General features: G+C 37.5%; 1 protein-coding gene across 1 annotated transcript in view; it reads right to left on the minus strand.

Annotated features, from left to right (window-relative positions):
- Positions 1-483: 483 nt before the first annotated feature.
- Positions 484-12,807, minus strand: part of LOC124157869 (ankyrin repeat and LEM domain-containing protein 2) — a 35,990-nt gene continuing 23,666 nt past the window's right edge. Inside the window, exons 11-14 of the mRNA XM_046532927.1 lie at positions 9,857-10,043; positions 8,549-8,699; positions 3,494-3,628; positions 484-1,255 (exon numbers count right to left, since the gene is read on the minus strand). Coding sequence (XP_046388883.1) covers positions 1,171-1,255; positions 3,494-3,628; positions 8,549-8,699; positions 9,857-10,043 — 558 coding nt within the window. The 3' untranslated portion in view covers positions 484-1,170. The remainder of the gene's footprint in view (positions 1,256-3,493; positions 3,629-8,548; positions 8,700-9,856; positions 10,044-12,807) is intronic.

Raw genomic sequence — 12,807 nt, forward strand, 5'->3', positions numbered from 1 at the left:
CAATAATTTACTCTTCTAACAGAATTGGTCACGTTTTTATTAAGCATTGTGGAATTTTAAACAGGTTTCTAGCATTAATAACAACAAAGTTCGTAAATACAAGGTAAAAATAAGGCTATAAGTCTGTTATTTTAAATGCTAAAATTATCTTTTAAAAATTGCTTGTGCACAGAAAAAAACGAAGAATTCATTTCAAAGTATAAAAACATTGTAGTATGCAATAAAATATATCATTGAAAAACTATTGAAAATATAATTTAGTGCACTTATTCATGACACAAGGAATATAACCAGAAAATTCCACATCTTCAGTATTTTCGGCTCTGGATTGACAAGTAATTGAATCAGTCAGGACATCACCCTTTGTATGAGAGATAAGGGTAGAAAATCTTTCATGGCTAATAACCATTCCCTCTTCAATGTTGAAAAACGGAAACTATCCACTCAAATAAGTAGGTAGTGTGTGAATGAAAAATAGTAAAATTCATTTCCAATTGAGCTTTTAATCAATTCTTGCTAGCTTTGAAAATTATGATGAAACAATGTCTTCATCAAGGGATTTGTATAAATAAAGCACCATTAAGTTATAATTGACTCAAAAAATTATTATATGTATAAGACTCATACTACTTAGATTAAGCTGTAAAAATAATACCAGGCTGGATTAAATTTAAAAAGAAGATTCATCCACCAGTTGTTTCTACACACATACAGACATAGTGGTACATAATAAAGGACAATAAAATTTTTTTGACTACATATAACAATTTGAAGCCACATTTCCATTGTTTCATACAAAAATATAAAATTTCAAGGACTAAAGGCACTGTTTTTCAGTAAATCCTTTTTCATACCAAAAAAAGGCTTTCAATTCCAAGAAAATGTAAAATTTTCAAATAACCACATTGTAACAAATGAGGCATCAGAAAGTGAGAAAACCCACTATGAAGGAAAAACATCCACCCAATATCACCTCTGCAATCACCATGACATTAATAGTAAACATGTATCTCTCCTTGAAAACTTCAAATTAAAAATAAGCCACGAGGCCAAACAAAGAAAAAACTCAAAGACATTGCAAAAATAGAATGAAAAAGTTTATAGAATCAAGATAATCCTTTTTCCTCCATAAACATTAATACTTTAAGTGGAGAAGATTTAACTCATTGATCAGCAGAAGAGAACTTTATCACAGGATCTGACGCTACACTTCCGAGGCTGCTTTATCCACCTTGGTGAATATGGACTGGGCCAACTGCAACAGAAAATCACCACACTGAATAAGATGGACATAAATTTATGAAATCATAGTTTATTTTCTCGAGGTTGCTACTTATGCCTTGATTAAAAACAATAAGGAATCACAGTTGCAGTAAAGTTTTCTCGAGTTTTACACCAGGTCTGGTCCCCCATATCTCCTTCCAACATTCCGATGAACAACTCGCAATTCATTGGATCCAACAACAATCCAATTCATTGGATTCCTGAATCCCTGATGACGATGGGCGAGTTGCTAATCGGAACGTTGGAAGGAGATATGGAGGACCTGACCCAGTGCAAAACCCGAGAAAAGTTTACTGAAATTGTTCACTGGGAAAAAATCAAAAATTGTAGGAATCACGGTGGTCGCATTCAAGGGAAATGAGAGCTCAGAGCATTCACTCAGCACAGGTGCCAACCACTATGTAACATGTGTAATATTTCTAAACCAGCCGCGTGAACGGCGGTGAAATATACAACAATTGCCATGAGAAAAAATTCCCCTGGACCGGGAATCGAACCACGGACCTTTGGCTTTCCGGGCCACTGCGCAGACCACTACGCTATCCAGGTTCTTTAATTCTCATACACTCAGTACCATGAGCTTCGGTATAATTGCCATGAGAATTAAAGAACCTGGATAGCGTTGTGGTCTGCGCAGTGGCCCGGAAAGCCAAAGGTCCGTGGTTCGATTCCCGGTCCAGGGGAATTTTTTCTCATGGCAATTGTTGTATACTATGTAACATATTTATTTTCAGTCTCCCTTATTGGAAGCACTTAACTGAGTGCTATGGTGGAGCATGACATTCGTTAAGCAACACAACATGTCCAATCTCACATGACAATCTGAACTCTTACCAATCAGCGATGAGAACTCAGGCATGCAGTGCCCAGAAAGACCCCTCCGAGAAATGACATGACTATAACTGAGCAAGCAGGTAGCAGTTGCACTCAAAGGAAAATTCCACTGCTATTGTGGTAGTGGCTCTGAGGGCACACTCCCCCTGAATGCACCAAGTCACTCTTGCAGTCAATATTTCAAATACATACAGTCATATCATTTTCCTTCATGGTAATTTACTCTTTGATACTTAAATATTTTTACATGGAATGTTATGGTGGGGCAGATGAGACAAATTGATTTTTTGTGGGGAAATTTTTTCCACTGAATACAATTATTTAAGTGGCATAGCCAAAATAATTTGGTACCCCTGAGCCAAACCTTTACCCTTAAGCCCTTCATGAAGAGGTGGTTCTAATACATTGTTTTACAATAACTTCAACATTTGCTTAAAAACTAATATTTTAACCTTTATCTGGGCACCTTAACTAACTAAAGAATCCAGACAAGCGGGCCCCTTGAGCTCTTACTATTATTTTCGCTTTCTCTCCGAGATTTAGTATCTTCCTGGGTGAATCATTTGCTGATAATGCTAACTTATGTTAGCAATGTGAAATCAGTACACCTGTGTTTATTTTTTACAAAAGTTGGAACTCTGAATACATTATCCCCATGTTCATCAAATCAACTTTGCAGTGACTATTTTCATTTCAGATTTATTTTAAGTGAGAGATATTACTTATAACAACATCTATTCATGCACAACAGTGTGGCATAATATTCTTACGATGGAATTTAACCCTTAGGCTGCGGGAGTTCACGATTGTAGCTGCCAGCCTGTGCAGAAAAGACCCCTGTGGAGGAGGCACACCCTGCTACGAGGGGTGGTCTGGTAGAATTAACCCCTTAGTGATCCTTATGGTGAGAGAGTAGCGCGTGTCCAAGTGCAAAATATCCAGGTAGCAATAAAAATTTTGGATTAATGCCGCAGTCAAAGTGCAAAGCGTATAAAAACATTCCCATACTCTAAGGGTTAATTAAGTTACTCAAGAATATTATAAATTGTATTATTTGGTTATAAACTAATACTTATAAAATAGTTAGGAAAATCACTAATTATAACTCGAACTCGTTATTGCCGATGCTCAGTGAAAATTGATTATTTTCCACTTATTATGACATGCGCATGGCAAATGTTTGCAGCATAACAATACATAGCTGCTTTTGATTTAGGATGCATAATGGTAAGTGAAACTTGTTGCTAATAGGTAGACTAACAATGAGGATGGCCCTTCATTGACATCTGTTAAAATAACAATGATTTTAGGCTAAAGTAACAGTGCTTTGGCCACCTTTTGCTTGTCTCTAATTATAATGCATTGTTTTTCTCACCTCTCTCTTTCCTCATGGGTGTGCATCAACACCAAACTTCTCCATTGATATATATGAGGGAATTCTTTTGGGTTGATGCTGGCAGCCTTTTCCAAAGCATTCAGTACATCTAAGTCTTCCTTACTTGGATGCTCTCTGGTAATAATAAAATATACAGGTGAATAAGTTTGAGCACAATGAAATGAACTTAACCACATTAGACTTCAGTTCTTTTGGAGACATCGGAACGAGCACAAGGAGACTAAACAGAAATATTTTGAGTAAAATACAGAGTTTTTACCATTTATTATATTCCTGATTTATCATGACTTCGGACACCATTTTCTTGGATTGAAGGAGGGGAGAGAAGAGAAAATCAACATACTTCATCTTAGGTGTCAGCTTTGACCACATGAATCACAGGAAAAGTTCCACTGTGTAAAAGTGGCCTTTCGCATCAGTACCAATGACAATCATAAGGATTTTCATCCATCCATATATGGTATTTTGTGGTTCATTTTCCCAATTTTATTATTTTCAGAAGTCTGAATATGTCAACCCTGGGGGCAATGCAGACTTGCAAATGTTGCTAAAATTTACAGCATCCCTCTTAAGCCCTTCCTGGGGCCCTTTTTAGGAAATGCTACCTGGAAATGCCATTCAGTGTCAAATCAGAAATCCCCTTTGGTGATGCAACTGATTCAGTATGCTGTAATAGCTCTTATCCTGACATTACAGTCACAGCAATGCTGAAAAAGTGAATTATTTCACTCACTATGTGACCCCTTCTTTGAAGGAAAGTTATTCATTCCCCTTAAAACAGATGGAATGTGCTAACGTAATCTTCTGTGCAGTAGGAAATGGTAAATCAAGTGTATTTTGCTGAAATAGGCAAATAGATGCCTGCAAGCAAATGCTTTAGCTGCTTAGACTGCATTTGGTTGAAGAAAAGAAAAAGTCCAGATACTGTCTCTAACATTACAATAATATGCAGTTTGCATCCATGAGATGAAGTCGTGCATTGTTGCTGCAGTGGCATTATTAATGAAAGCCTCACACAAATTAAGTACATATCTGCTAGACCAATGTGATTAACCTAAATTGACATTTTGTAGTGTGATATGTACTTAAAATGAACTCATCCGTATTATTTGATTAAGGAAACAAAGTTTCCATTTGGTGGAATTCATGGATGGCCCCACATATTTACAGTTGCTGTTTTACCACGGGTTGATAAATTAATGCGAGAGGGTGAGCGGTGGTTATTGTGCATATTGCATGCAAATATGTAACACAGAACATCATGAAGGGTATGTGAGGAAATGAATGAGGTAGCTACACCATCAAAAATCATCATCACTGGTCAAGAATCTAGGATTGGTTTGACGCAGCTCTCCACTCAGTTCTCCTATCAGCTAATCTATTCACACTTACGTACTTCTTCTCTTTCACATCCTTCTTTACTTGTTCCATATATTTTTTCCGAGGCCTTCCTTTTCCGTTCTTGCCTTCCACTTGTCCCTCGACGATTGTCTTCATCAGACCATCATGTCTCAAGATGTGGCCTATAAGGTTGTTCCGTCTTCTTGTTAAGTTTTTCATGAGGCTTCTCCTTTCTCCTACTCTTCTTAGGACTTCCGCGTTACTAACTCAGTCGATCCATTTGTTCTTCATCATTCTTCTGTAGCACCACATTTCAAATGCCTCCATCCTTGCTTTCTCCGCTTCGGTCATTGTCCATGCCTCACTTCCATACAGGAGCATACTCCAAATGTAGGTTCTTATAAATTGTTTCTTTACTTCCACATTCACGTTTCCCGCTGTAAGCAGGTCTCTCTTTTGGTGGAATGCTCTCTTCGCCTGGGTTATTCTGCTGATGATTTCTTTCTTGCTTCTCCCGTCACTAGTTATCTTACTTCCCAAATAACTGAACTCATCTACCTCTATCAGTTTTTGCTTCCCTATTTTAATGTTAGTCTTGAATTATTTTCTTCTGCTGCATACTGATATCTTGGTTTTCTTCGTGCTTATTTTCAGTTGATATTCACCATTACCCTACCCAAATTAACCAGAATATTCTTCAAATCCTTCTCAGTTTCTGCTATAACGGCTATGTCATAGGCAAATCTTAGCATGCTAATTTTTTCTCCATGGATATTCACTCTCGAAGCCTCTTCTTTGATTTCATTAATGGCTTTCTCAATGTAAACATTGAAAATTATGGGTGACAATGCACAGCCTTGTCTCACTCCTTCTCTAATTCTTGCTTCTTCATAGCTGGGCCCTGATTTTATCACCGCTACTTGGTTTTTGTATAAACTAAGGATGATTTTTCTGCCATTGTAAAGTACCCCAATTTCTTTCAGGATTCCAAGCATTGTTCTCCAATTCACGTTATCAAATGCCTTCTCTAAGTCCACGAACGTTGCCTTGTTCTTTTCCCTTCTCTTCTCTATGAGCAGTCTAAGGGCCAATATTGCTTCCCTTGCACCTTTGTTTTTCTGAATCCAAATTGGTCCTCATCCAAATATTCTTCTGCTCTTCGCTCTATTCTTCTAAAGATGATCCTCGTCAGTATCTTCGACGCATGTGTGGATAGGCTTATGGTCCTAAAATCTTTGCAGTTCTCCGCTCTTTTCTTCTTAGGAATAGGGATTATAATGTTCCTCTCGAAGTCCTTTGGTATCTCACCCGTCGAATACATTTCACTAATGATTTTGTACGGCTGGTTCAACGTCTTCTCTCCTGCATTTTTAATTAGCTCTGCAGGAATATCATCAATGCCAGGTGCTTTATTTATCCTAAGGTGTCTTACAGCTGCATCAAATTCTGATCTTAAAATTGGGGCTTCCATGTCATCGGCATCCACTTCCCTCTCGTTTTCAATAGCATTCGTTCTTAGGCTGCTTCCTTTGTACAAATCTTCCAAATATTCCTTCCATCTCTTCCCTTTGTCTTCGTTTTCAATCATTTGTTCTCCATTTTTGTCCCTAAGGGTATTAGGGTACATCTTACTTAAAGTGGTTCTAGGCTATCCTATAGGCGGCCTCTACTTTTCCATGTTTAAGATTGTTTTGCACGCCTTTACAAATATTTTTCATCCACGTTTCTATAGCCTTCCGTGCTTTCCGACATATTTCGTTCCTTATTCTCTTGTAACAATTCTGTCCTTCCTCTGTTTTCGCAGCCTTATATTTTCTTCATTCTTCAATGAGATCTAATACTTCCTGCGTCATCTATGGTTTTTTCATAAAGACTCTCCTTTTACCAAGAACTTCCGCAGCTGCTGCCTGCAGACTACTGCCAATGGTTTTCCAACTTTCTTCCACTGGTTTATTGGTCGTATCCTCTCCTATTCTCTTCTCTACGGCTTCTTTAAAAGCCAGTTGATGCTGAACCTCCTTCAATTTTTCAACCTGCCATTCAACGGCTTTCTTCAATTTTTTAAATTCAAGGTGGCATTTCATCATAACAAGGTTATGATCACTATCGATATCTGCCCCTGGATAACTTTTGCAGTCCTTCACCTGAATCTTTGTTTCACCAGAATGTAGTCGATTTGGAATCTTCCAAGGTCTCCTGGCATCTTCCACGTGTATCTTCTTCACAGGGGATTTTTGAATAAAGTGTTGGCAACCACTAGCCTGTGCTCAGTGCAGAATTCAAGTAGCCTCTCTCCTCTTTCATTTCGGTTACCTAACCCATATTTCCCAGCTATTATTCCATCTTGACCTTTGCTGACGACGGCATTCCAGTCACCTAAAATAATAAGATTTTCTTCCCCTCTTACCTGCTTGATAACTTCCGCTATATCTTGGTAGATCTCTTCTACTTCTTCATCTTCATAATCTGACGTAGGCATGTAAACCTGCACCACTACAGTAGCTACGGGTTCAGTATCTACCTTCACCATTACTATCCTTTCATTAAACTGCAGGTATGTAGCTTTTAACACGTATTCCGGCGCTCTTTCTGAGCATTACGCCTACTCCAGCATTACCATTTAGCGATCCTGTGTGTATCATTCTGTAGCATCCACTCCAAAAGTCTCATTCTTGGGGCCACATCATTTCGCTGATGCCTAATACGTTGAGGCTCATTCTTTGCATCTCCACCTTCAAGTTCTCTAGCCTACTGCAGGTACGAAGTGATCTCACGTTCCATGTTCCTATCCTTAACATTCTATCACCTTTGGCCGATGTACCCCTTGACTAGTCCCCACCTGGAGATCCGAATGGGGGAAAATTGAGTGGAGTAGCTGCAACTCCTCGGGATAATAATGGGGTGGTTTCCCCTTGCCTTCCACATCGCAGTACTACAGCTGTTAAAGTAAATGTTACCACGCCTGTAGTGAAATGTGTGTCGCTGTACCGACCAGTATGGTCTCCACCTTCACACATATAAAGAAGAGCTGCTGCCCTCTCCCCCAGGTGTTTTTTCTGTACACAAAGTTTTTTCTGTACACTGGAAGCTCATTTTAGTAAATACAGCAATATAGTGACAATTACATTATTACAAATGATCGGGGGTGGATTGTCATAAGGCTAAAGATCTACAGGTAAAAAAATATGGATATAGCGAAGCAAGTAGGCTTGGCCATGGTAAGCATTCGGTGTTATGAGGTATATCTCTACTGAGAGGTGTAGAATACACAACCTTGGTGTTGAACAACACTGACTGATGGCAATGACTGACAAGAAGAAAAGGCAACCTCCCCAATGAAAATATCTGCGGCTTTAAGAGCTAGTATCCAAGAACCGTCCATCTATGGCTGCATGATTGTATGTTATTTGCAGTCACAAGAGCTAATGTTTATTGTTTCCCAGAATTGTGGAATGCGCCGCATGCTCATGAAACTGTAACTGCCTCTAGCGCAACTTTGAGCGGTATGATTGTTTGGTGTGGTTTCTGAAACATGGTTTTTGCGGTCGCATGGTCATTTGATACATCTTACCAATACCAGACGATACTCTGAAATATCAGTGTACTCATTTTTCAAATGACATAACAGTACTAAATCAGGAAGTCCATCAGAAATATTCAAACCTCTTGATTTGAGAGGACAAAATCACTTACCCACCAATGAAGACTTTTGGCATTTCTTCACTGTCAAACATTTCTTCATCACCAGAGGAACAAAGCTCACCATCAAAGGATAAAGGAGAAGAAGGGGGAGTATAGAAGGTATCACTGTTAGCATCTTCTCTGCTGCTATGATCACTATCACCTGCATAATGAGTAATTATTGATTATGAGCTACGAAGAACACAAGCTATGGACAAGTTGGCAATTTTTACAGATATCAGTCACTCTTTATAAAGTGTGCTAAACTAATGACTGATATCCTTATCACTATACTTATTCATGCTGAAAATAACTTAAAATCCTCCATCCATTATTCAAGAAATATCTGTGGACTAGCCACCAGCATACCTTTATAGAGTAACCCCCAAAAGCAGATGCAACCAGTCAAGGTTAAGAGGAAGGGAGAAGTGGAAGTGAAGGAAGTAGAAGTAGGGAAAGTGGAGGCAGAGACAAAGGGCGTAGAGATCGCACTAGTCATAGCCAGGCACTCTTCGGCACAGACAGTTTGTAGGAGTAAATGGAGCAGTGGGAATATGAGTCCCATGACAATATTGTCGCTTAAAAGTTCCGAGGTTGGGTGAACTAAGCTCTCAATGAATCTTAGAAGCAATCTAAAATAATAGACTATGGGCATAAGTAATAATATAGTGTTTGATATATGTTAAATTATCAACATTATAAGAAATAAAAGAGTTGGTTTATCCAACTTTTCTCAATTATTCGTGCTACCTCTCCCCATCACTTGCCCAGATATTCGGGAATTTAACCCCGAAAACCCATGAATATTTTGGCTAAATTTAATAATTAATAAGCAATGTAAGGCAATCAAATAGAGAACAATTAATATTATGAACTACTTCATTTTAGGCAAAATGGATATTCTTCTCCCTCCAAGCACAATAAGTTAAGATTATATAGGATAAAAAATATCAATAACACAAAATGCTTAAGACAATCTTGTCATACAAGTACTAACCAGTACTTGCATGACAAGATAGTATAGATAAGTACTAGCCATAAGATAATACAAAGACACTAATTGTCTAAAAAATACTCAATTATGTTAACATGTTCAGCCTGATAGATGCAAATGCATGCCTAGGCCACATTGCCTAGACTCTGAGGAACGCATTTATGTCTCTGAAAGACCACATTTCATACAACAGAAAACCATCCATTTTTCAGAAACGCTCACAAAATATATTCCAGGATGAATGGGTGAAGTTTTTAATTTTTTTTGGATGCCATTCTAGTAAGATTGAGGTCAAACGAGAAAAACATACATCATAAATTCCATACCTGAATAATTTCTATATCGCTGGAAAAAATCCTTTCGGTCACCCTCCCTAATAGAATCACCACGCAATTCTGGATTTTCAGTTTTTCTTGAATTATCTGGGCCATTTTTGTTTATATCCTCAAGATTTTCTGATAATTTATCAAAAGACAATTTTCTCACAACTGCTGCCACTGATCTATTAGATACCTGTAAAAAATATTGTTAATATGCTTTAATAACCATTATAAAGATCATAGATATTCCATGAATACATATTATATTTAATGCTTTGAATTTGTAAGAAAAAATCATCAGTAAATAATAATAAATGGTAAGTGCTATTATATGGAGCTGAGTTGCCTGTAAAGGTAGCTAGTGCTTTTTTTTCTAGACTACAGAGTAATTTTTACCCCAATTTTTTACACAATTTTTTGACCCCTCATTGATTACAAATCTCATCCAAATGGAAGTCAAATGCAATTAAACACATGATGTATGTACACGATACTAATATTTATAGAGAAGTAATTATACAATGCACCAAATAATCACACAATTAAACTGAAATTTAATTACATTTAGAATAAGAATAAAAAATTAAGTATTTTAGTTGATGAGGTGGAGATGCTCCACAGCATGACTGGGAAATAAATAGACAATTTTCCACTTTCCTATCCAGCAATCAAATATCACAGGAAAATTATTGATTCATTTAACACAATAAATAGGATAAGATTTCAAACAGGAATACAATGTAAGTGAACAATAAAATATGTAAGACATTTAAAAAGAGTAGAAAGTCCAAGTAGATTACAGTCTATGATATGTTATGAAACTGCCACAAGAACTTTAATATTTTCAGTTCCAGACTGTACAGAACAACAGAAATAGGGTGGTTTCCTATTATTTTTTTATTGCCGAAATCGAAAGATTATTACTCCTGGAGTACGTATTTCACGCTTTAAGATTTTTAAATGACGATATCTATTTTTCGCGATTAAATGAAAAGTGAAAATTTTCAAGCACGCGAAAATGCAACGGGTAAGTATGAATGCCGGGAAAACTCCGCGTGATGTTGTCCTGGTTCCCGCTGCCGCAAGTGAGGTGACCCTGGGGCGAGGCTCTGAGCGCTGATATGACGCAGGATGCTAGCAGGTAGCAGAGTACCATGCTAGCTGGTAGCGCTTGGCTTAAATAAGGATTATTAATACCTTATCAAACGAAGAAAACTTTCCGACCTTAGCCAGTTTTAATAGGTGATTATTAAGACATGTTTCCCTGAGCTCTGCGCCTCATGCATGCATTGGTAACCTCAGACGATGTAAAACTCCTATCTATTCGTATAGAAACTAGGTCCCTGTGACGTCACGTGGAGTGGCATCGCATGGGCGCCAATCTGTCCTTTTTCAAATGAGGATAAAAGTGACCATTGCCATTCGTCTAAACCGGTATTTCTAAAACAAAATAATTTGTATATTATGAATACACTAATGGTGGGTAACGAATCACAATCAATGCCTTTCTTTTTCTTTGATGAAGGAAACTACCCTATTTATCACCTTATTGGAACAGGTGACAGAATGTACCCATTTAAAGCCCAGTTACCAAATTTTTCGTCAATCATAGCCTCTCCCTTCTGATTTTTCCCTTCAGAATTTATCCAAAATCTTTTTCAGTTACACACTAACTCCTTGTAATTAATACTGAGCTTTTTGATGTCAAGATTACATTTAAGCTAGCTCTTTCTTTTGCAATGCACATGTATACTGTATAGGTTTGTGGCTGAATTCAAGCTTCCATCTTATAAGCAACATGTCAGAGAGTACCACATAGACCCAAATTATATCCCTGATTTCCAAGAACCACGAATCTGTGGCTGACAAGGGGTGTTCGAAAACTGGGTTTCAGATTTCAATCAAACTTTGTAGTTTAGTAGACCATCAGGATGTCCACAAATCACCAACCAAATGGGGTTATATACCAATAGTTTAAACAAAAATGCAGTTAAACATTTACACGTCTAATATATTCCCACAGAAATGAAGTATTTTCAATTAGGAGCGGTAGCCCGGTAGTAACAATGTTCGCCTCCTATCCAAAGGCCCAAGGTTCGATTCTCTTATGTTGCATTTTTTTAAAATAATTTGTTTCTACTAGAGATGGGTCGAATAGTAGATTTCTCGAACTCGAATATCGAATTCGAATATTAAATCATTGCTCGAATATTCGAATACCTCGAATATTCGAATACCTCGAATTTCGAATACCTCGAATATTAAATGATGAATGCTGGAATGTTTGACTCGGTTGCCTATGCAGCAGGCAACACAAGATTTTGGGGAGTAATTTTGATTTCCTTTTAAGGATTCGAACAGGAATTTAGCTGATTAATGGAATATTTTAATTTTATGGAAACAATTGGGCATATAATTAATTCAACTAACATCGCTTTACCCCCACTCTTGCTGCCAAGTGCTAGCTGACAATCTGAGGCATTTTGTAAATTACAAGCTCTTCTCCACCGGATTTTCTTCAATTATTTTCAGTCCATCTTAGGGAGTTCTCATGAGATAAGAAGATGAATTGGAATTGCTATCAGGGAGAAACCAAATATCCTGAGAAAATATCCCTTCGTCTGGGACTGTAACAATAAAGATTTATAGCACCACTCATAAATTGTAACTTGATATATGTTTTCGGAAAAAAATATCACATCAACTTCCGAGAAGCTCTGCTGCTCATATCGAGTCTCGCCAGAATGCCAAGCCTCCATCCTATTTTGACATTTATTTCCTCGCGTAAAATGCTTAAATAAAGTCAGAAATGCGTCGCGTTTGGTCTTGTTCTTTTTTAAATTACGCGCACATTACTAATATTTCAATCCAATAAAGGTGTAATAATAATTGCCGAATGTCATTGTTAGACACCTTTCGGGCTAGTAGATGACTCATGCAGCAGTTGACCTCCAGAA

This window comes from Ischnura elegans, chromosome 4, assembly GCF_921293095.1.
Source record: "Ischnura elegans chromosome 4, ioIscEleg1.1, whole genome shotgun sequence".
NCBI lineage: Eukaryota > Metazoa > Arthropoda > Insecta > Odonata > Coenagrionidae > Ischnura > Ischnura elegans.